Source organism: Phyllopteryx taeniolatus, unplaced genomic scaffold, assembly GCF_024500385.1.
Source record: "Phyllopteryx taeniolatus isolate TA_2022b unplaced genomic scaffold, UOR_Ptae_1.2 contig_25, whole genome shotgun sequence".
NCBI classification, from domain to species: domain Eukaryota; kingdom Metazoa; phylum Chordata; class Actinopteri; order Syngnathiformes; family Syngnathidae; genus Phyllopteryx; species Phyllopteryx taeniolatus.
Genome location: NW_026903173.1, coordinates 729,462 through 754,754, shown reverse-complemented (window position 1 = coordinate 754,754; position 25,293 = coordinate 729,462). Strand labels below are relative to the sequence as shown.

At 44.4% G+C, this 25,293-nt stretch overlaps 1 protein-coding gene across 17 annotated transcripts in view; it reads left to right on the top strand.

The window, feature by feature from the left end:
- Positions 1 to 25,293, top strand: part of pdzd2 (PDZ domain containing 2) — a 162,283-nt gene that overhangs the window by 62,377 nt on the left and 74,613 nt on the right. For all 17 annotated transcript variants that reach the window (XM_061765094.1, XM_061765095.1, XM_061765093.1 and 14 more), the window contains 3 exons: positions 8,295 to 8,376; positions 9,890 to 10,047; positions 24,304 to 24,423. In XM_061765094.1, the coding sequence (XP_061621078.1) occupies positions 8,295 to 8,376; positions 9,890 to 10,047; positions 24,304 to 24,423 (360 nt within the window). The remainder of the gene's footprint in view (positions 1 to 8,294; positions 8,377 to 9,889; positions 10,048 to 24,303; positions 24,424 to 25,293) is intronic.

Genomic DNA, 25,293 nt, shown 5'->3' with positions numbered 1-25,293 from the left:
CTAAAAGACTCCTATGATGAAAAATATAAGTGGATCGAGGTTTCCCTTGCCCGGACGCGGATTACCGGGGCCCCCCTCTGGAGCCAGGCCTGGAGGTATGGCTCGAAGGCGAGCGCCTGGTGGCCGGGCGGGCACAGCCCGAAAGGGTAACGTGGGTCCCCCTTCCCATGGGCTCACCACCTGTGGGAGGGGCCATAGCGGTCGGATGCAGTGCGGTGGCCGAAGGCAGTGACCCTAGCGATCCAATCCCCGGCTACAGAAGCTGGCTCTAGGGATGTGGAATGTCACCTCTCTGGCAGGGAAGGAGCCTGAGCTTGTGCGTGAGGTTGAGAAGTTCCGACTAGATATACTCTGACTCGCCTCCACACACAGCTTGGGCTCTGGTACCAGTCCTCTCGAGAGGCACAGTGAGAGGCACCGAGCAGGTGTGGGTATACTTATTGCCCCCCGGTTCGGCGCCTGTACGTTGGGGTTCACCCCGGTGCACGAGAAGGTAGCCTCCCTCTGCCTTTGGGTGGGGTCCTGACTTGTTTGTGCCTATGCACCAAACAGCAGTTCAGAGTACCCACCCTTTTTGGAGTCCATGGAGGGGGTGCTGGAGAGCGCTCCCACTGGGGACTCCATCGTTCTGCTGGTGGACTTAAATGCTCACGTGGGCAATCACAGTGAGACCTGGAAGGTCGTGATTGGGAAGAACACCCCCCCCCCCCCCCCCCCAATCAGAACCCGAACGCTGTTCTGTTATTGGACTTCTGTGCTCATCACGGATTATCCATAACAAACACCATGTTCAAGGATAAGGGTGTCCACGCATGCATTTGGCACCAGGATACCCAAGGTCGCAGTTCGATGATCGACTTTGTGGTCGTGTCATCGGACTTGTGGCCGCATGTCTTGGACACGCGGGTATAGAGAGGGGCGGAGCTGTCAAATGATCACCACCGAGTGGTGAGTTGGCTCCGATGGTGGGGGAAGATGACGGTCCGACGTGGCAGGCCCAAATGTATTGTGAGGGTCTGCTGGGAACGTCTCGCAGAATCCCCTTTCACCTCCCACTTCCGACAGAACTTTGCTCATGTTCCGGGGGAGGCGGGGGACATCGAGTCCGAGTGGACCACCTCCATTGCTGAGGCCGACTGGAGCCGGTGGTCTGTGCCTGTCGTGGCGGCAATCCCGGAACCCGTTGGTGGACACCAACGGTGAGGGATGCCGTCAAGCTGAAGAAGGAGTCCTATCGGGCCTTTTTAGCCTGTAGTATTCCTGAGGCACCTGATGGGTACCGGCGGGCCAAGCGCAATGCAGCTTTGGTGGTGAAGCAAAATCTCGGGCATGGGAGGAGTTCGGTGAGGCCATGGAGAAAGACTTCCGGATGGCGTCGAGGAAATTCTGGTTCACCATCCAGCGTCTCAGGAGGGGAAAGCAGTGCACCATCAACACTGACTCTGGGTTCTCTGAGGTGGGCTCTCCTATTTCTGGGGTAGAGGTCACCGAGGTGGTTAAAAAGCTCTTCGGTGGAGAGGCCCCAGGGGTGGATGAGATTCGCCCAGAGTTCCTAAAGGCTCTGGATGTTGTGGGGCTGTTCTGATTGACACGCCTTTGCAACATCGCGTGGACATCGGGGACAGTGCCTCTGGACTGGCAGATTGGCCAACTCCAAAGGGATCACACTCCTCAGCCTCCCTGGTAAGGTCTATTCAGTGGTGCTGGAGAGGAGAGTCCGTCGGGAAGTCTAATCTCAGATTCAGGAGAAGCATTGTGGGTTTCGTCCTGGCCGTGGAACAGTGGACCAGCTCTACACACTCTGCAGTGTCCTCGAGGCTGCATGGGAGTTCGCCCAACCAGTCGACATGTGTTTTTTGGACTTGGAGAAGGTGTTCGACCGTGTCCCTCGGGGAGTCCTGTGGGGGGTCCTTTGGGAATATGGGGTACCGAACCCCCTGGTACGGGCTGTTCGGTCCCTGCACGATCGGAGTCAGAGTTTGGTCCGCATATCCGGCAGTAAGTCGGACTCGTTTCCGGTGAGGGTTTGACTCCACCAAGCCTGACCTTTGTCACCGATTCTGTTCATAAATTTTATGGACAGAATTTCAAGGTTCAGCCGAGGCATAGAGGTGTCTGGTTTGGTGGCCTCAGTATTGAATCTCTGCTTTTTGCAGATGATGTGGTTCTGTTGACTTCATCAAGCCATGACCTCCAACTCTCACTGGAGCAGTTCGCAGCCGAGTGTGAAGCGGCTGGGATGAGAATCAGCAACTCCAAATCTGAGACCATGGTCCTCAGTCGGAAAAGGGTGGCGTGCCCTCTCCAGGTCGGGGATGAGATCCTGTCCCAAGTGGAGGAGTTGAGTATCTTGGGGTCTTGTTCACGAGTGAGGGAAGAATGGAACGAGATCGACAGGCGGATCGGTGCAGCGTCTGCAGTGATGCGGACTTTGTAGAAGGAGCTAAACCGAAAAGCTTAGCTCAATCTACGTTCCTACCCTCACCTATGGTCACGAGCTGTGGGTCGGATGCCTCCCTGACGCCTCCCTGCTGAGGTGTTCCGGGCACGTCCCACCGGGTGCAGAGGACCCAGGACACGCTGGAGAGACTATGTCTTTCGGCTGGCCTGGGAACGCCGAAGGATCCCCCCGGAAGAGCTGGATGAAGTGGCTGGGGCGAGGGAAGTCTGGGCGTCCCCGCTAAAGCTACTGGCCCCGCGACCTGACCTCGGATAAGTAGAAAATGGATGGATGGATGGATTTTCATAATCATGATAGGAAGGTCGGTACTTGGTGTATCTTCTGGCAGGAAAGGAGAGAAGGAGACTTGGTGGTGGAACCTCACAGTACAGGAAAATCATACAAGGAAAACGGTTAGCTAAGAAGAAGTGGGACACTGAGAGGACCGAGGAGAGGCGAAAGGAATACATTGAGATGCGACACAGGGCAAAGGTAGAGGTGGCAAAGGCAAAACAAGAGGCATATGATGACATGTATGGCAGGTTGGACACTAAAGAAGGAGAAAAGGATCTATACAGGCTGGCCAGACAGAGGGATAGAGATGGGAAGGATGTGCAGCAGGTTAGGGTGATTAAGGATAGAGATGGAAATATGTTGACTGGTGCCAGCAGTGTGCTAGGTAGATGGAAAGAATACTTCGAGGAGTTGATGAATGAGGAAAATGATAGAGAAGGGAGAGTAGAAGAGGCAAGTGTGGTGGACGAGGAAGTGGCAATGATTAGTAAGGGGGAAGTTCGAAAGGCATTAAAGAGAATGAAAAATGGAAAGGCAGTTGGTCCTGATGACATTCCTGTGGAGGTATGGAAGCATCTAGGAGAGGTGGCTGTGGAGTTTTTGACCAGCTTGTTCAATAGAATTCTAGTGCGTGAGAAGATGCCTGAGGAATGGAGGAAAAGTGTACTGGTGCCCATTTTTAAGAACAAAGGTGATGTGCAGAGCTGTGGCAACTATAGAGGAATAAAGTTGATGAGCCACACAATGAAGTTATGGGAAAGAGTAGTGGAGGCTAGACTCAGGACAGAAGTGAGTATTTGCGAGCAACAGTATGGTTTCATGCCTAGAAAGAGTACCACAGATGCATTATTTGCCTTGAGGATGTTGATGGAAAAGTACAGAGAAGGTCAGAAGGAGCTACATTGTGTCTTTGTAGATCTAGAGAAAGCCTATGACAGAGTACCCAGAGAGGAACTGTGGTACTGCATGCGGACGTCTGGAGTGGCAGAGAAGTATGTTAGAATAATACAGGACATGTACGAGGGCAGCAGAACAGCGGTGAGGTGTGCTGTCGGTGTGACAGAAGAATTTAAGGTGGACGTGGGACTGCATCAGGGATCAGCCCTGAGCCCCTTCCTTTTTGCAGTGGTGATGGATAGGCTGACAGATGAGGTTAGACTGGAATCACCGTGGACCATGATGTTTGCAGATGACATTGTGATCTGCAGTGAAAGCAGGGAGCAGCTGGAGGAACAGTTAGAAAGATGGAGGCATGCACTGGAAAGAAGAGGAATGAAGATTAGCCGAAGTAAAACAGAATATATGTGCATGAATGAGAGGGGTGGTGGGGGAAGAATGAGGCTACAGGGAGAAGAGATGGCAAGGGTAGAGGACTTTAAATACTTGGGGTCAACCGTCCAGAGCAATGGTGAGTGTGGTCAGGAAGTGAAGAAACGGGTCCAAGCAGGTTGGAACGGGTGGAGGAAGGTGTCAGGTGTGTTATGTGACAGAAGAGTCTCTGCTAGGATGAAGGGCAAAGTTTATAAAACAGTGGTGAGGCCAGCCATGATGTATGGATTAGAGACAGTGGCACTGAAGAGAAAACAGGAAGCAGAGCTGGAGGTGGCGGAAATGAAGATGTTGAGGTTCGCTCTCGGAGTGACCAGGTTGGATAAAATTAGAAATGAGCTCATCAGAGGGACAGCCAAGGTTCGATGTTTTGGAGACAAAGTTAGAGAGAGCAGACTTCAATGGTTTGGACACGTCCAGAGGAGAGAGAGTGAGTATATTGGTAGAAGGATGATGAGGATGGAGCTGCCAGGCAAGAGAGCTAGAGGAAGACCAAAGAGAAGGTTGATGGATGTCGTGAGGGAAGACATGAGGGCAGTTGGTGTTCGAGAGGAGGATGCAGGAGATAGGTTCTCATGGAAAAGGATGACGCGCTGTGGCGACCCCTAACGGGACAAGCCGAAAGGAAAAGAAGAAGATGATAGGAAGGTCGGAGCCATGCTTTGTCTGGGGACTAATCTAAGACCTGTTTGCCCTGGGTAAACCTACAAGGGATCAATCCCCGACAACTGAGCTCCTAGGATCATTCAGACTCACAAACCCCTCCACCACGGTAAGATGACGGCTCAAGGAAGGGATATTTTATTTGGCTCGCAAAATATATATTTTCTGCCTAAACTGGCCATGAAGAATTGCACCACAACAATGCGTCAGTTGTCAGCAAGCCATCCCATATTACTCTGTTTTAAAGGTCCCGTATTTTGGCTATTTAGACCTCCATAGATTGACTCTCTAACATGGACATGGACATTAAAAAAACAAAACCTTAGTTTTGTCTTACAAGTGTCCAGAAAAGGCCCCTCTGACAGCTACTTCTTTTTGACCCAGTTTTGTATCCGGGGCCAAGACTGCCCCCTTTCCTCTTATTGGTTGCCTCCGTGTAGAAGACCCCACTTGTGAGAACAGACGCATTTGTTATGTTGACAATGCTGGCTCGGGAACAGAGAGGTAGGCTGACATCTTCGCTAGTGACATTCGAAATTCGAAAGACCTGATTTCTCTGCAGAAAAATATCTGGAACTCATGAATGCGTGGACGATTTTAATTAATTTTTCACGTATTTACTGAGGCACCATTGAGACAATATTACATCTCAAATACTAGTAAAAGTTGGTTTGGCAAAACATGAGACCTTTAAAGTACAGTCACTTATTCACGCTCATGTAAATATTTTAAATACATTTTAACTGTTATTTTGTTTGAGTAGAATGCAGATTTTTAAAAAAACTTTACCATGTACAGACCATTTTTAAAAAAAAAATTTGAATATTTTGTTTATTATTTATTATTGTTTATTTCCATTATTCCCTTCAAAAAGTTAAACTTTCATCGATTATAGATTCAGGGCCCACAATTTCAAGTACTGTAATTTCTCGTGTATAATGGGCATTTTTTTCCCAAAAAGAAATTTCAAAAATCAATGGTGTGCATTATACATAGGTGTAAGGAAAAATAATTATTTTTTTTCTTCCCATTTTATAAATGCATGCCGCTATCTAAAGGTTATGAAAAAGCGGTACACGTTCATTTCAATATGCCAGCGCCACCTAGAGGCTATGAAAAAGGTGTAGCTTACACTTTCATTCCAATATGACAGGGGTACGTATGACTGCATATACTGTATGTACAGTTGTGCTTATAAGTTTACATACCCTGGCAGAATTTGTGAAATATTCTTTTTTTTAAATACCACTGATGACTGAACAACAACCATCATACATTTCTTTATGGTTATGTTTTGTTTGATAATAATGCGTTTCTGAAATGCTTGACAGTTTAATTTGAATCCCATTAAAATAAAACTAAATGTGTTTCGCCTGGTCCTTTGTTTTCTTTCAAGAACTGTACCCATCTTACAAATTCTCCCCAATTAATCAAACATATGAGCACAACTGTGTGTTTTCTCTTTTACTAAATAAAAGTAGGGTTGTGAATTTCAAAAGAAGCACAAGTACATAAAAAGAAAGTATTACGTGTTCAAATGAAGTGCTTAACTTCAGAATAAAAAAAACTAACAAAATACAGATAATACTTCATGTTTTGATCATAAGGGTAGAAGCAAAATCATGCATTGTAAAAATGCATTATACATAGGTAGAAGGGTTTTCCAGAATTTTGAGGTCAACTTTGGGGTTACGTATTATACAGGGGTTCGCATTATACACAGGAAATTGCGGTAATATGGATGTGTGTATTATACGTGGGAAATTATGGTATTTATTTGTTTATTTGATTAATTTGGGCTTCTAGCTCATAAAACCCACGAAATCAGGAATCCAAAAAAATAGAATACTGTAGAATAAATAATGCCAAATTTTGCAGGCCATAAATGTTTTAAACGGAGTGACACACTAATCGACTAAAGTTAAAGCACTTGCACAGGTTTCCCCAGTTGTCATTAAATTGTTTCAATTTGGTTCAATTGTCTCAGTTGGGTTCAATATGGATAAGATTGCAGACTTGACAACTGGCCAAAAGACCATCATTGATACCCTCCATAGGATGGGTAAGCCACAAAAGTTAATAGCTAAGGAGGCTGGCTGTTCACAGAGTGCTGTGTCCAAGCATAACAATGGAAAGTCTCGTGGAAGGACAAAATGTGGCAGAAGTTGCACCAGCAAAAGAGATGACTGTGGGCTTCAGCGGATTATCAAACAGAGAAGATTCAAGAATCTAGCAGAGCTCCAGAAAGAGTGGAATGAGGCAGGAGTGACAGCTTCAAAAACCACCACATTCCGACGCATCCGAGAGATGAGCTACAACTGTGGTCAAGCCACTTCTGAGCCTGAGCCAACGTAGGAAACGTCTCAACTGGGCCAAGGAGAAGAAGGACTGGACTGTCGCCCAGTGGTCCAAGGTCCTCTTTTCCGATGAAAGTAAAGTGTGCCTTTCATTCGGGAATCAAGGTCCAAGGGTTTGGAGGAAGACGGGTGCAGAACAGAACCCAAGCTGCGTGAGGTCCAGTGCGAAATATCCACAGTCAGTCATGATTTGGGGTGCAATGTCCAGTGCAGGTGTTGGTAAACTCTGCTTTCTTAAATCCAAGGTCACCGCAACAGTGTACCAGAATGTTTTAGAAGACTTCATGATTCCTTCTGCTGAGGATCTGTATGGAGATGCAGATTTCATCTTCCAACAGGACCTGACCCCTGCCCATACCGCCAGAAGCATCAAAACCTGGTTTGATGCCCATGCCATCACATTGCTTGACTGGCCAGCCAACTCGCCAGATCTAAACCCTATTTATGGGGTATTATCAAGAGGTAAATGAGGGGCATCAGACCCAAAAACAAAGAAGAACTGAGCAAGCATCAAGTAAATCTGGGCTTCCATAACTCCCAGGCAATGCCACAGGCTGATTGTCTCAATGCCATGAAACAAAGGGATTCCCAACCAAGTATTGAAGATTAACAAATCGTTTTGAAAATACCATATTTTTATTGATTTAATGTGGCCCTAATTTCTGTTTTTTTTTCTCTACAAAAACTGAGAAGTAAATGGTAATTTCTTCACAGTATTCTAATTTTCTGAATTCCTGAATTTGTGGGTTTTAAGAGCTGGAAGCCAAAATTATGTAAAAATAAACAAATAAATACTTGAAATTGTTTAAATTGTGGGGCATGAATCTATGAAAGTTTAACTTTTTGAATCGAATTATGGAAATAAATAAACTTTTCCATGATATTAAAATTTTTAGGACAGGGTCTGTGTATTTGTGTCACAAATTTGCAAGTCATTATTGCAGTTTTTGGCTTTAAATCAGTACCAGGTCACTTCCTAAAGTTTTAATGCAGATGAGTACGGTGGCTTTTGACTGTGAAAACTGGAGTGCCTGAAGAAAACCTGTACAAACACCGTGTAAACTTGCAAACTCCACACAGAAGGGCCCCAGCTGCCCTCATAATTCATTTTCATTTTCTTAAAAATGTATGTTGTAGTAGTCAAAATTGAAGGGAGTATTTGAAAATTATGAAAACTACCAGTAACCAGATCCATGGTTTTGTGGTTACAGTTGACTAACCTGGAGAAACTAGAGGACACATGTCAGAGAGAAGCAGTCAGAGGATCTTGCTGCAGTCCTGCACCCATAAAGGGTTAGTAATATAGTGAACACCAGTGAAAAGCGTAACCCAAGTGCAAATAGCGAAGTTCCATGAATAATTGAAACTCCCCTAAATATAGATAATACATATATATAATATAGATGCCTATATTTATAATTTGAAGCATAAATATACTGTGACCCACAAAAACTTGAATAGCATCCCAAATGCTTACAAACATCTCCAAACATTGCTGTACCCTTACAAATGTCAGGAGTACGCCTGCACTTTATTTGACTGCACAGCAAGGGTGCAGGAGTTACATCACTAGTGCCAACGCTCTCGGGTGGCCTGCGCTGGTGAGAAAGTCTGCTCCTTCATAGCCTACAGAGCCGACATAGCAGTTAGGTCCTTTGTGTTTACTGACCTGAAACCACTGTATCCACGCAGAGACAACTTGAACTGGTGATCGTAGCTAGGTTTAGCGATGTTCCCCTGAGCTGTTCCACTCGTTTTGTTTAGTCTTAGTTTGGCGACTTAACGTGAGCCAAAGGAGACATGGGCACCGCATTACACTATCGCTCTCGCACTGACCATCCATCACAATTCAAACACGACTGTTGTGAGTTTTGTGATTGGATGAACGAGTGGTGGAACTCCCGCTTTCACAAACAACTCTTGTGCTCTGCTGAATTAAATTAAATTTATTAAAGTGATGCTATAATACAATGAATATACATATTGCAGACAGTATCTGTTTTGCCACAAATAAAGAATTCTGACTTGTTGATGGAGGCTTATGTTGGGCTTCTCTACTTCAGTTATGTTGTGTGAATCTAACACGACTACTGTCAGATTTGTAATGAACAGCTAGTGGGTTAGGGTTAGGGTTAAGGCAGCATTTAAGGCAGCACTTTGGCTTATACAGACAACAGCCTTCTGCCTTCCGCCGTGAAAGTTTGGTTGATTGGAAGCTTGATTGAGCGGACAACTGGCTTTGTTTTTATTTTTTTGGCTTGTTTACGGCCAACAGTAACTGTTCGTTGTCGCAGTTAGAGACGGTACAATACAATGAATATCATAATAATGTAGCCAGTATTTGCCATGAAAATTAAAAAATATATATTCTCAGGCTTTTCTGTCACATTACAGGCAATCACAAATGGGCATTTTTTTCACAAAACAAAAAAAGAAAACATTTGTTGTTTGAAACTTGTTATTTGATCACTTATGGATCTTGTTGTACTGTAATACTTGTAAACTGTCTGGCGCGCTATTTCCAATATGTTATGTTATCGTGATTGCTACTGTCATTACCTGATAGATAGCTCTTGTACAGTACTCATATACTGTATTATATAGGAATATACATATACATCGGTTTACATTGTAAGTTTGTTAATGTAAACACAGATTCACTATTTACATTGTGGTAACTATTAGCTTTGCCAACAAATTGTTTTGAGTGTAGTTTTTGATTGTATGTTAGATGTGTTACACAAAAAGACATATACAGAAAAACAGCTAATTATACACAGGGGATTGAATTTATTATTCTTTCCAGGCATAGGAGGTAGCAGTCGCTTGGAGTCAGTTGGTGAAGATGATGAGCTCTTTCTGGAAAATGGTGTGAGCTGCTGTGATGTCGTGGAGAAGTCCTCAAAGCCAGGCAGACGTAAACACTCCCTACCACAACAGCTAGATACTGCTGGAGATAGACAGGTCGGTGACTCATAATATTGTTTACCAACTAAATGTATGCACATGTCCTGAAAAGGCACGCGATATAATGTTGAATATCATCAAACTGACCTCCAGCCATCCATTTTCTTTACCGCTTATCCTCACTAGGATCGTGGGCTGCTGGAGCCTATCCCAGCTATCTTCGGGCGGGAGGCAGGCTACACCCTGAACCGATCGCCAGCCAATCGCAGGGCACATAGAAATAAACAACCATTCGCACTCACGTTCACACCTGCGGGCAATTTAGAGTCTTCAATCAACCTATCATGCATGTTTTTGGGATGTGGGAGGAAACCGGAGTGCCTGGGGAAAACCCACCCAGCCATGGAAACTCCACACAGGCGGGGCCGGGGCTGGGGAACCCTGGTCCTCAGAACTGTGAGGCACATGTGCTAAGCAGACGGGCTAACCACCGTCCACCGTGCCGCTCAAACTGACATATGAAACTGAATTGCTCGTGTTGCCGCTTTAGTAAATAATTCCAATGTAACTAACAGCCATAGAACTACCGTAATTTCTCGTGTATAATGTGCATTATACATAGGTATAGCGGCAAAACGTACACATTTTAGAAATGTATGCCGCCATCTAGTGGTTATGAAAAAGCTGGACACTTTCATTCCAAAATGGCAACGCCACCTAGTGGTTTTAAAAAGGTGAAGCCGACACTTTCATTCCAATATGACAGGGGTACGTATGACTACATATATGTAGAGTTGTGCTCATAAGTTTACATACCCTGGCAGAATTTGTCAAATATTGTTTTTTGTTTTTTTTAAATATGACTGATGACTGAACAACAACCCTCATTAATGATGATTAATGATAATGCTTTTCTGAAACGCTTGACCGTTTCATTTTAATCCCATTAAAATGAAATTAAATGTGTTTTATCCTGGTCTTTCATGTTTTCTTGAAAGAATTGTACCCATCTTACAAATTCTGCCTGGGTAATCAAACATATGAGCACAACTGTGTGTTTTCTAATTTACTAAATAAAAGTAGGGCTGTGAATTTCAAAATAAGAGCAAGTAAATTAAAAAAAGGATTAAGTATTCAGTTTAACTTCAGAATAATTCTTTGAAAAAAACCCTAACAAAATACAGATAATATTTCATGTTTTGGTCATATGGGTAGAAGCAAAATCATGCATTGTAAAAATGCATTATACATAGGTAGAAGGGTTTTCCAGAATTTTGAGGTCAACTTTGGGGGTTTGTATTATACATGGGTGTGCATTATACACGAGAAATTACGGTAAATGCCCTTACAAGCATCTGGCTATGTTTCATTTCATCTGTTTGATTATTGATTTATAAAACTGATTTTATAGAGGAAGACAACAACCCTGAAAGAACTTACTGCTTTTTGCTTTCTTACTCTAAGATATATTTAGTTGCATACAAACAAGACAGTTAAGGAAGAGGAATAGTGTATAACAGTGATTCTCAACCAGTGGATTGGGACCCAAAACAGGGTCCCAGACCCATTATGTGTGGGTCGTGGACAGCTAATAAAAAATACATGTATTCGTATTCTGAGATTTTTTGGGACAGTACAGAAGCGTACCAAGTTCCCACATGGAACGTATTAGGTAAGTGACAGGAAATGTTACTCACTTGTGCTCTAGTCTAGTCACTAGTTTACTCCGTAAACAAATGCAGTGCTGCTCAGCCTCTGGTCAACAGGTGTCATGGGTTGCAATAGGCTTTGGGCAGTATTTCAAACTCATTTGAAATGGTGTTTCAATATATAACCTGCTGTACATAATGTATGTTTTCAGAGGCTATTTTTAAACAAAAAAACTGTTCTTAACGTCAATAAAAGTGGGTCTCGATTTTGCAACAATAGGAAAATGCAGGTCCCAGGGTGACAATAGTTGAGAACCACTGGTTTATACTGTATCATTCTATAAATGTGATTCGATAGTAGTACAGTGGAGCCTTTAAAGTAGAAAATGTGATGAATTTGCAGGGGCAGGATTACTTCTTGGACGGTGTTTTGGATCTCCTCTACCCCCCATCCTGCTCTCCAGTTATTATTGGACATTTTGACCTATAGACTCCTAAATGTAACTCAACTTTATTTATAGAGCACTTTAAAAAACAACCTGAACTCTAACAAAGTGCTGTATATAAGATTGAAGTCTACACTGATCAATATGAGTACTAAAATGGGAATCTCATGATCACAGCTTGCATGACGTTACTTATGTTGCAGGAGCTTGAAGTTTGAATGTAAAGAAACAACTGCAGTTTTCTGACAGCCATTAGTTAATCCATTGGTGAGTAACACACATACAAAATGGCTCCATGTTGGGGCGACGCTCCTCACTGTTGGAGCATCATCAAGAAACGGCATAAATTCAATAGTGCTGATATTGCCCGCTTTAAAAAACTGTCACGGCTAAAATGCTGTAATAGTACAATTTAGCATGATGCACAAACAATAAACAGTGGAAGATACAAATGAAGGAGAAAGTTAAGAGAGCTGTTGTGACAGGCTACTGAGTCATAGGCCTGCTGTCAGACTCTGTCAGGTCTCCTGACGGAAACTATCTTACAACTAAAAAGTACAGTACATGTCTGGTTTTAAATAGTTTGCTTCCAAAATAATTTTGTACTCTCTTACATTGTCTCTATTGTCTCAGTCTGGGTTGTTTCCACAGACTAAAAACTGCAGTAATTAAACCTCTTTTTGAAAGTCTAATCTAGACGCATCTGCAGGATGGCCAATATCTAACTGTCCATTGCTGGGAAAAGATCATTGAGAGCGCTGTCTTTCAACAAGTTTATGCTTTTCTGCTGAAGATCCTTTTAATTAATGTCCATCTGGTTGTCGACCACACCAAAGTACTGAGACTGTCCATCCATCCATTTTCTGAGCCGCTTCTTCTCACTAGGGTCATGGGCGTGCTGAAGCCTATCCCTCGGGCAGGAGGCGGGGTACACCCTGAACTGGTTGCCAGCCAATCACAGGGCACATATAAACAAACAACCATTTGCTCTCACATTCACACCGACAGGCAATTTAGAGTTGTCAATTAACCTACCACGCATGTTTTGGGGATGTGGGAGGAAACCGGAGTGCCCGGAGAAAACCCACGCAGGCACGGGGAGAACATGCAAACTCCACACAGGCGGGGCCGGGGATTGAACCCAAGTCCTCGGAACTGTGAGGCCGACGCTCTAACCAGTCGGCCACCGTCCCGCCTGCACTGAGACTGCACTTGTTAAATTCTTAAAGTCTTAAAAGTCTGGGAAAAAAAACACATTTGAACGACAATGCCTGGAGAAATACTGTGTTTGTTCTGCTGGACCGCAGTGTACATTTGACACAGTTGATCGCAACATTGTAATTGACATATTGAAGAAGTGGGTAGGATTTACTGGCATTTACTAAATTGGTTCAAATCATATTTACAAGATTGTGAGTTCTTACTTGCAGTTGGTGATAATGAGTCTGAGCAAAGAAAATTCATATGCAGGGTAGGTGTTGAACAACTTGCGAATTTTGTTTTGGACCCTAATGCGATGATAGTCGAGTGAACATCGACAAATTGATTACGTCATTTGTATTTTTCAAGTTGCTAAACAAGCTCACTCTTCCCATCGTCGACATGCTCCCTGCCATCTCTGGGTGCATTGGCCCATCCCCCCGACTTGCTCATCCAATCACATTCAGATACCTTCAATGTCTCACAGACAGTCATATGACTGTAAGATATTGAATGAAACATTGAAGGAGACCTGACAAAGTCTGACATATACGGTGGATACGGAAAGTATTCAGACCCCCTTAAAATTTTTACTCTTTGTTATATTGCAGCCATTTTCTAATATCATTCAAGTTCATTTCCCCAATGCAGCCCTATGGGGGGCACAAGTCAGTGCAAACTGTAGGCCGGTCCCAAGCCCGGATAAATGCAGAGGGTTGCGTCAGGAAGGGCATCCGGCTTAAAACCTTGCCAAACAAATATGAGCGTTCATCCAAAGAATTCCATACCGGATCGGTCGTGGCCTGGGTTAACAACGTCCGCCACCGGCGCCGTCAACCTGCAGGGCGCCGTTGGAAATTCAGCTACTGTGGGTCGAAGTCAAAGAAGAAGAAGAGGTGGAAAGCGGGTTCTTCGGCAGAAAGAGAAGAGGAAAACACAGAGCCTAGAACTGAATGTGGGGACTTTGAATGTTGGGACTATGACAGGAAAATCTCGGGAGTTGGTTGACATGATGATTAGGAGAAAGGTTGATATATTGTGTGTCCAGGAGACCAGGTGGAAAAGCAGTAAGGCTAGAAGTTTAGGGGCAGGGTTTAAATTATTTTACCATGGTGTAGATGGGAAGAGAAATGGAGTCGGAGTTATTTTAAAAGAAGAGTTGGCTAAGAATGTCTTGGAGGTGAAAAGAGTATTAGATCGAGTGATGAGGCTGAAATTTGAAATTGAGGGTGTTATGTGTAATGTGATTAGTGGCTATGCCCCACAGGTAGGATGTGACCTAGAGGTGAAAGAGAAATTCTGGAAGGAGCTAGATGATGTAGTTCTGAGCATCCCAGACAGAGAGAGAGTCGTAATTGGTGCAGATTGTAATGGACATGTTGGTGAAGGTAATAGGGGTGATGAAGAAGTGATGGGTAAGTACGGCATCCAGGAAAGGAACTTGGAGGGACAGATGGTGGTAGACTTTGCAACAAGGATGCAAATGGCTGTAGTGAACACTTTTTTCCAGAAGAGGCACGAACATAGGGTGACCTACAAGAGCGGCGGTAGAAGCACACAGGTGGATTACATCTTGTGCAGACGATGTAATCTGAAGGAGGTTACCAACTGTAAGGTAGTGGTAGGGGAGAGTGTGGCCAGACAGCATAGGATGGTGGTGTGTAAGATGACTCTGGTGGTGGGGAGGAAGATTAGGAAGACAAAGGCAGAGAAGAGAAACCATGTGGTGGAAGCTGAGACAGGACGAGTGTTGTGCAGCTTTTCGGGAAGAGGTGATACAGGCTCTCGGTGGACGGGAGGACCTTCCAGAAGACTGGGCCACTGCAGCCAAGGTGATCAGAGAAGCAGGCAGGAGAGTACTTGGTGTATCTTCTGGCAGGAAAGGAGAGAAGGAGACTTGGTGGTGGAACCTCACAGTACAGGAAATCATACAAGGAAAAAGGTTAGCTAAGAAGAAGTGGGACACTGAGAGGACCGAGGAGAGGCGAAAGGAATACATTGAGATGCGACACAGGGCAAAGGTAGAGGTGGCAAAGGCAAAACAAAAGGCATATGATGACATGTATGGCAGGTTGGACACTAAAGAAGGAGAAAAGGATCTGTACAGGCTGGCCAGACAGAGGGATAGAGATGGGAAGGATGTGCAGCAGGTTAGGGTGATTAAGGATAGAGATGGAAATATGTTGACTGGTGCCAGCAGTGTGCTAGCTAGATGGAAAGAATACTTCGAGGAGTTGATGAATGAGGAAAATGATAGAGAAGGGAGAGTAGAAGAGGCAAGTGTGGTGGACCAGGAAGTGGCAATGATTAGTAAGGGGGAAGTTAGAAAGGCATTAAAGAGAATGAAAAATGGAAAGGCAGTTGGTCCTGATGACATTTCTGTGGAGGTATGGAAGCATCTAGGAGTGGTGGCTGTGGAGTTTTTGACCATCTTGTTCAATAGAATTCTAGTGCGTGAGAAGATGCCTGAGGAATGGAGGAAAAGTGTACTGGTGCCCATTTTTAAGAACAAAGGTGATGTGCAGAGCTGTGGCAACTATAGAGGAATAAAGTTGATGAGCCACACAATGAAGTTATGGGAAAGAGTAGTGGAGACTAGACTCAGGACAGAAGTGAGTATTTGCGAGCAACAGTATGGTTTCATGCCTAGAAAGAGTACCACAGATGCATTATTTGCCTTGAGGATGTTGATGGAAAAGTACAGAGAAGGTCAGAAGGAGCTACATTGTGTCTTTGTAGATCTAGAGAAAGCCTATGACAGAGTAGCCAGAGAGGAACTGTGGTACTGCATGCGGAAGTCTGGAGTGGCAGAGAAGTATGTTAGAATAATACAGGACATGTACGAGGGCAGCAGAACAGCGGTGAGGTGTGCTGTAGGTGTGACAGAAGAATTTAATGTGGACGTGGGACTGCATCAGGGATCAGCCCTGAGCCCCTTCCTTTTTTGCAGTGGTGATGGATAGGCTGACAGATGAGATTAGACTGGAATCCCCGTGGACCATGATGTTTGCAGATGACATTGTGATCTGCAGTGAAAGCAGGGAGCAGCTGGAGGAACAGTTAGAAAGATGGAGGCATGCACTGGAAAGAAGAGGAATGAAGATTAGCCTAAGTAAAACACAATATATGTGCATGAATGAGAGGGGTGGTGGGGGAAGAATGAGGCTACAGGGAGAAGAGATAGCAAGGGTAGAGGACTTTAAATACTTGGGGTCAACCGTCCAGAGCAATGGTGAGTGTGGTCAGGAAGTGAAGAAACGGGTCCAAGCAGGTTGGAACGGGTGGAGGAAGGTGTCAGAATGTGACAGAAGAGTCTCTGCTAGGATGAAGGGCAAAGTTTATAAAACAGTGGTGAGGCCAGCCATGATGTATGGATTAGAGACAGTGGCACTGAAGAGACAACAGGAAGCAGAGCTGGAGGTGGCGGAAATGAAGATTTTGAGGTTCGCTCTTGGAGTGACCAGGTTGGATAAAATTAGAAATGAGCTCATCAGAGGGACAGCCAAGGTTCGATGTTTTGGAGACAAAGTTAGAGAGAGCAGACTTCAATGGTTTGGACACATCCAGAGGAGAAATCGTGAGTATATTGGTAGAATGATGATGAGGATGGAGCTGCCAGGCAAGAGAGCTAGAGGAAGACCAAAGAGAAGGTTGATGGATATCGTGAGGGAAGACATGATGGCAGTTTGAGAGGATGGTGTTTGAGAGGAGGATGCAGGAGATAGGCTCTCATGGAAAAAGGATGACGCGCTGTGGCGACCCCTAACGGGACAAGCCGAAAGGAAAAGAAGAAGATTCAAGTTCATTTCCCCCCTCATTAATGTACACACAGCACCCCATACTGACAGAAAAAAATGGAATTGTTGAAATTTTTGCAGAGTTATTAAAAAAGAACAACTGAAATATCACACAGCCATAAGTATTCAGACCCTTTGCCATGACACTCATATATTTAACTTGGGAGCTGTCCATTTCTTCTGATCATCATTGAGATGGTTCTACACCTTCATTGGAGTTCAGCTGTGTTTGATTATACTGATTGGAGTTGATTAGGAAAGCCACACACCGGTCTATATAAGACCTTACAGCTCACAGTGCATGTCAGAGCAAATGAGAACATGAGGTCAAAGGAACTCCCTGAAGAGCTCAGAGACAGAATTGTGGCAGGGCACAGATCTGGCCAAGACTACAAAAAAAATTCTGCTGCACTTAAGGTTCCTAAGAGCACAGTGGCCGCCATAATCCTTAAATGGAAGATGTTTGGGAAGGACCAGAACCCTTCCTAGAGCTGGCCGTTACTGAGTGTAACGGACACGCCATCAAAGATGACACCCAGCACCCCAGTCTCGGGCTACCGCCACTCTCTCCGCTGAGGTAGACGACCATGGAGTTGCGAGATTCAACTTCGTACATAGACACTAAGTGAATTACAAGCCAGGAGCATCAAAGTGAGACACAGACAATTGGTTTCGAAGGCCAACGCTAAGTGAATTACCAGCACCAGGAGCATCAAAGCGGAGACAAAAGACACCTGGTTTCGCACCAGAACCCTATATTAATTAACTTCCACCACCAGCCAGCCTGAAGAGGCTCACCAACAAAGACGTCTCCTTCCTGCTGTGTGCCACGATACCTGCCCAGCTGGGCTGGGACAATGGACGGAGTACTTGCGACCCCCAAAGGTGGTTGAAGGCCACTGCAAACCTGGATTCACTGATCACAGTCTTCACTGGACTTGAATGGGATCTAATAGTTAAAGAACTTTACATGAACGCCACTAGTGACTGTATTTCTGCAATCTTGAATGTCTGTTGTTAAATCTGTTGTCAACTGAACTGGCTGAGCTCTTGTCTCGTCCGTCCAACTTGGCGAAGACTGGCGCAGCCAGGTCGCCCCACCTCACCACGAGGTGATGAGGACACATCGGACCCATCCTGCCGCCGCTCCGAGCTACCCTTCTTGGAGGCCTGGGCACACTCCATGGGGACGGAAGCGGGCACCACACGCCCGCTCCGAACGTCTTGAACTGCCTGCCTCAATCGTGTTCAAGACACGTAAATCCAACATTGCGGTCTCCTAAAAGTACAGATTAGTGCGTATTTGGGTTAAAATTAACGAGGACAGGAATCCCAAGCTATATGGATTGTCATTACACGCTCATCCCACCCTCACATCAGAAGCCAGTTTCCTTTGCCAATGTTCGTCTGTCCTTTGTTTGTTTTGTGTTTTTCTTCTGTATTGATTCCCTGTAGATTCCCCATGTTAGATCATTAAATCTTCCATAAAATTCACTACCTGCATTGTTGTGTGTGTGTGGGTTAAAAAACACCCTAAACACACAGCTAAAATAACGAAGGAGTGGCTTCAGAACAACTCTGTGACTGTTTTTGAATGGCCTGCCAGAACACTGACTTAAACCCAATTGAGCATCTCTGGAGAGACCTGAAAATGGCTGTCCACCAACGTTCACCAGCCAACCTGAAGAACTGGAGAGGATCTGCAAGGAGGAATGGCTGGATTAGCTCAAAAGGGTTCTTCTCAAAAGCGTCTAAATACTTATGGCTGTGTGATGTTCCAGTTTTTCTTTTTTAATAAATCAGCAAAAATGTCAACAATTCAGTTTTTTTTCTGTCAATATGGGGTGCTTTGTGTACATCAATGAGGGGAAAAAACAGAAAAAATATTTTAGAAAATGGCTGCAATATAACAAAGAGTGAAAATGTTAAGGGGGCCTGAATACTTTCCATACCCACTGTGCAACTCTCTTTCCGAATCATGTCAACACAACTTCAGGGTCACTACTCGCTACAGTTACTGTTACCTGCTACCGACGGTCTTCCATGGATTCTTGCAAGAGTATGACTGTCTGTGAGGCAGTAAACGCTTCTGAGTGTCACTTGTGATAGCATTAGTGAGTCGGGGCATGGAACGACTGAAATGAGGAAGATGAGCGTGCCTGCGTGTCTGCGGGATGTAGGCTTGAGTGAAACACGAGCTGGAGTTTTTGGCGTAGTTACGGCTGGCATTCACCATTCACTTTCACAATAAAGATGTTGTTGATGGATCACCGCTGGTCCTTAAGTCATCATCGAAACCAGGGGTGTCAAACTCATTTTCGTTCACGGGCCACATTCACCCCAATTTGATTCCAAGTGGGCTGGATCAGAATATTCATTGCCCAATAAGCCATAAATAACAACAATTTCATTTTGGGGTGAAAATAATTACACATACATTTCGAAAATATTCATATTTATTTATTATTGTGCAGGGTGGCCGATTGGTTAGCACATCTGCCTCACATTTCTGAGGACCCGCGTTCAGGACCTCACCTGTGTGGAGTTTGCATGTTCTCCCCGTGCCTGCATGGGTTTTCTCCGGGTACTCCAGTTTCTTCCCACATCGCAAAAACCATACATGGTAGGTTAATTGAAGACCCTAAATTGCCCTTGAGTGTGAATGGTTGTTTGTATATTTGTGAGCTGCGATTGGCTGGTGACCAGTTCAGGGTGTACCTCACCTATTGCCCGAAGATAGCTGGGATAGGCTCCAGCACGCCCGCGACCCGAGTGAGGATAAGCGGTATGGAAAATGGATGGATGATTATTATCTTGTTGCATAATTGTTGTTTTATATCATATGAACAATCTGATATTTCTTAATAATAATAATTTTAAAAAATTAAAAATGAGTCGCTTGTAATTGGTCAGTGATTGGAATGCATGCCAGACTGATTTAGAGTCGTTAGCGCGAAACTGTTTTTCCAACTTTGCTGAATAGTTTCTCTTTGCAATGTTAATTTCTTTAGTCAGCTAGTTTCCAGCTCGATTATACAGGGCCCTGTCCCCGCTCTGATATGCGCCTTCCTTAGCTTGGCAAAGTTGCTTAAGTTTGGCAGTGAACCACGGCTTGTTGTTATTGAATGTGCGAAATGACTTTGTTGGTACACACACATCTTCACAGGAACTAATATAGGATGTGACAGTGTCCGTATATTCATCCAGGTTGCCTGCTGAATTTTCAAAGACACTCCAGTCTGTGCAGTCTAAACAGCTTTGAAGTTCCATCTTTGCTTCATTGGTCCACTTTTTCACTGTTTTCACTGTAGGCTTCACGCATTTAAGTTCTTGCCTGTATGTCGGTATTAAGTGAATTAAGCAGTGATCAGACAAGCCCAGTGCTGCACGAGGTTTGGCACGGTATGTGTTATTTAGCGTAGGTTAGCAGTGGTCTAAAATGTTATTTTCCCTGGTAGGACAGTTGATGTGCTGCTTGTATTTAGGGAGGTTGTGGTTGAGCATAGATTCGGGAGGTAGATCGACAGAAACGCCAATCTGTATCCTCTCTTGCGGAGCTTCACTTTGATGCCTGCTCGCTTCCCTCTGTGGCTTCGCCATCGCCTCCATGCGGCGAAGACCGCGGTCGCTGCCCCGGTGAGTAACTCGGGGGAAAAAACTGAGCGGATTTGCGAAAGGTGGTGAAAGAAAGTCCGGAGTAGCCTCCTTGATGGTTAGCAAGTCTCCCCTTGTGTAAGTGAGTCATGTAATGTCTCCAAAGACGAATGAAAAACACAAAAACATAGACAATACTCGAGAGCACATAACCGAGGTGTCCACACGTGTCGGCGCCATCTTGTCTGTATTGAAGACACTAAATTGCCCTTAGGTGTGAATGTGTGTGCGAATGGTTGTTTGTTTAGATGTGCACTGCGATTGGCTGGCGACCAGTTCAGGGTGTACCCCGCCTCTCACACAAAGATACCTGGGATAGGCTCCAGCACGCCCGCGACCCTTGTGAGGATAAAGCGGTACAGAAAATGGATGGCTGGATGGATGTTTTCATTTTCAGTTGCAATTTATACATCACATTGGATAGACTGTATGTAACTTGGAAAAAACATCTTGTGATTTAGAATTTCTTTTCATGTAAAAAACATTCTACATGCACCTGGAAATCTTGTCAACCTCAACCAACTCATCACACCATACAAACTAAAGTTGGAACTTTACAGAATACGGGAATTTTACAGAATACGGGAACTGTTATCCGTGCCTTGTAAATGTATGCATAAAAATACATGCAAGTTGTGGCAGTGCATGAAAACAAAACCAACCTGTTTTTAACTGAAGCTATTGACTGATATTTTGCAATATTCAGTCTCTTAAAATATTTCTACAGTAGGTATTTATTTCACAGGACTGTATTCTTAACAGTGCAAAGGTGGCACATCATTTTATATGAAGTAGGCTGAAGTATGTCATCTTTTAGCCTTCTGTGAATACATGATGCAAGACATGTCCTCACAGTAATTTGCATCTTAAATGTACAGTCTTGAGATCTGTCAGAATCAGAGTTTCTGTGTATAAATGAACTAAAACTTGCTGGAAAGGCAGAATAATCCTGCCAGGCAGTGGACCACCCAACGGGCTGGTTCTGGGGCCGTACGTTAGACACTCTTTCTCTAAGGAGACGCTTCTGTCATAATCTGTGCCCTGCAGTTCCCCTTTTGGAGCTTGAGTGGCGCTTTGTGCCCCGCCCTCCCCGCTCTCTCTCTCCCCAGCATTTACCACCCCCTCGCCTGCGCACCTGTTCCCAATCAGCACTCATCACTGCCTGTATTTATGCCTGCCTGACCCAGGGATCCGGCGCCAGTATTCGCACTCGTCCATGGTACACAGGCCGACTCTTGAGACTACTCATCCTGTTTGTAACTTGTATTGAGCCTCTTGTGTGATTCTCCGCTTCCAGTATTCCTTCTGTGTCTCCCGCTGCACTGCCCGCTTCAACCACGCCATTAAGCCCATTCACCTGTTCATGCATCCGCCTTCTGCCAGTTCCTTGCTCCTTTGGACCACCCTCACGAATTGGAATTACTAACTCGAGTAACTTCTTAATAAACCATTCTCCCCTACTCCCTCCACCTCCATCTGCTTTTAGGTCCAGTCAAATATTATTTGATTACATATCGTGACAGCTTTGGTATATTGTCTGCCTTTTCAGGAGGGTGCTGATGTGAGGATTTAAGCTGTTCGTCAACCAGAGGCAGTTTCCAATAGGGCTAGCATTCTGTGGGGGGCGGCACTTGACGGGCGTTGCACAGGGAATAGACCCTCGTTGAGAATTGGCCAAGGGCCGTCGCACAGAGCGCCATTCGGTCCAGGACCGCCTATGTCGTCAGCTACCGTTAGCAGACTTCGTTAGCTAATGTTAGCAGATGCCTTTTCAGATGGGTGTTCATCACATCAATGGGTGGATGAGCCAAAACCTTCCCCACCTCAATGCAGAAAAGACACAAATAATTGGTTTCGCCCCTAAAACCGAAAGGTCAAAGCTCATTGCTCAACTTGATTCCATGTCAGCCTCAAATCAAGTGAGAAATGATAATGTGTTTATTGACTCAGACCTGAATTTTAAAGGAATAAGAGTAAACTCTAAGCAGTTTATGGTGTGCATTACCCAGCCGTGCAAAGGCTTTCTTGGAAACTCAAACAGGAGATTCAAATCTAGAGCCTCTCAACCCTGAGGCAAACTCACTCACCACTTTATATACTATCATATATATGCCTCTTTGCATCCATTCAATTCACATTTTTTCAAAAATATTTTAATAGTTGCTCTGGCCACTGCAGTCTGGTAGTAATTTCACCAATGGAAGATCTGTAACAAGTCACTAGATGCACAATACTGGTTTACAGTTAAGTCCATCAATACATTTCAAACTGACCCAATTGTTATCATATGATTATTTTGCCAATAAAGATGCAGCGAAATCATAATAAGTTGAGATAGATGACAAAGGTTCAGTCTCTCGTCTAAATAGGGTGCTTTGGACTGTCGCTTTATGTGGTCCAGAACCTGAGATTAGGGACCTTGAGTAATAATAACTAAAAACGGAATTTATTAATTAAATTATACATATTAGGATTTAGCGGCACGGTGGCCGACTGGTTAGAGCGTCAGCCTCACAGTTCTGAGGTGCGGGGTTCAATCCCCGTCCCCGCCTGTGTGGAGTTTGCATGTTCTCCCCGTGCCTGCGTGGGTTTTCTCCGGGCACTCCGGTTTCCTCCCACATCCCAAAAACATGCATTAATTGGAGACTCTAAATTGCCCGTAGGCATGACTGTGAGTGCGAATGGTTGTTTGTTTCGATGTGCCCTGCGATTGGCTGGCAACCAGTTCAGGGTGTACCCCGCCTCCTGCCCGATGACAGCTGGGATAGGCTCCAGCACGCCCGCGACCCTAGTGAGGAGAAGCGGCTCAGAAAATGGATGGATGGATGGATATTAGGATTTAACCTAAAGCAAAACACATATACACAGTGTCACATCAAAGCCCAGTTTCATTTATCCTGGCTATCACGACAACAATGACACAGCGCTGCCCACTCTAATTGCTATGCTAATGAGATACTTAAAAAAAAAACTGAAGGAAACAGCAAAGCTCACTGGCAGTGTGAGTTGATAAACAAACAAATCCCATAGTTAACGCATGATAATTCATATTTCTGTGACGTGATCAATAGCAGGAAATAACTGGTTAGAAATATAAAATGGGTAAAGTATATGAGAAAATAGTTTACTTGCAGTAATGCAAGTGTGTGTTAAGAAGTACAGGAAGTTCCATCCATTCATTTTCTGTACCTCTTATCCCCACAAGGGTCGCAGGTGTGCTGGAGCCTATCCCAGCTATCTCCGGGCGAGAGGCGGGATATACCCTGAACTGGCCGCCAGCCAGTCGCAGGGTACATCTAAACAAACAACCATTCGCACTCACATTTACACCTACGGGCAATTTAGAGTCACCAGTTAACCAAGCATGCATAATTTTGGGATGTGGGAGGAAACCGGAGTACCCGGAGAAACCCCATGCGGGGAGAACATGCAAACTCCACACAGGCGAGGCCAGGATTTGAACCCCGGTCCTCAGAACTGTGAGGCAGATGTGCTAACCATGTGGAGGTTGTTGCTTATAAATTATTATGGAAATGTAACTTTATTTTCTTGTTATATCACTTTCAGGAATATCAAATAATTAAGAAATCAGCACGTTCGTTGAGCACCATTCAAGTGGAATCACCATGGCGACTTGCACAGCCATCCATTATCTCCAGCATCGTACTGATGAAAGGCCAGGGAAAGGTGGGTACACTCTTGTCATGTAAGCCTGAATAAAGTGCAAAATCTATTTGAAGCGTCTATATTCACAGCAACAAAAAAGTCTTTTTTTCTTCTAATTATATTTGCCTATCAGCTTATATCTGCTTTTTTTCATTTTAGTCTACTGCAACGAAAACACAAATTTTAGGAGATTACTGTGCTGGATATGTACAAATCATATTTATTCTGCTGCACGGCTACATAGTAACATCGGTATAGGTTACATTATGGTGCCCCACCAATAAGGATTGAATAGTAATTCAAATTATCTCTTTCTTTTGTCCATCATTACAATCACCATTTTTGTGGTTGCTGAAGGTAAATCAGTATGGTTCTCATCTCTTTTTTCCTGGGCACATATGTCAAATAAAAACTTTCAGAGAAAGTCACGGCCAGTCTAATAGTCCACTTGTCTGACTTTGGTGCAGGCACAGTCAGTTCAGTTCCCACTCAGGAGCAGTGTGAATGGTTGTGTCTCAATGTGATGTACCTGTGACAGTTCAGGGTGTACAGTAGTTCACCATTCGCCCAAAGTCAGCTGGAATGGGCTCCAGCTCCTCGCAACCCCGAACGTAGACGTTTTGTACAATGACCATGTTTTTTAATGTCTTGCACTCTAGATGTATATCAACACCGCTTTTATGCTCGAACAGTTTTAATGAATCACAGTGGAGTTTTTAAGATGCCACTGTGATTCTTTTTTATCTGATGGATTTTTATTTATTTTTTTTCGGACAGAACAAAGTTTTAAAGAGGAGTGACAGAAAAGAATCAGAAAAAAGAGGATTCGGAAATCTTCTTTATTGCAAATGTCAAAAAAACACAAGGAATTTGTCTCCGGTAGTTGGAGCC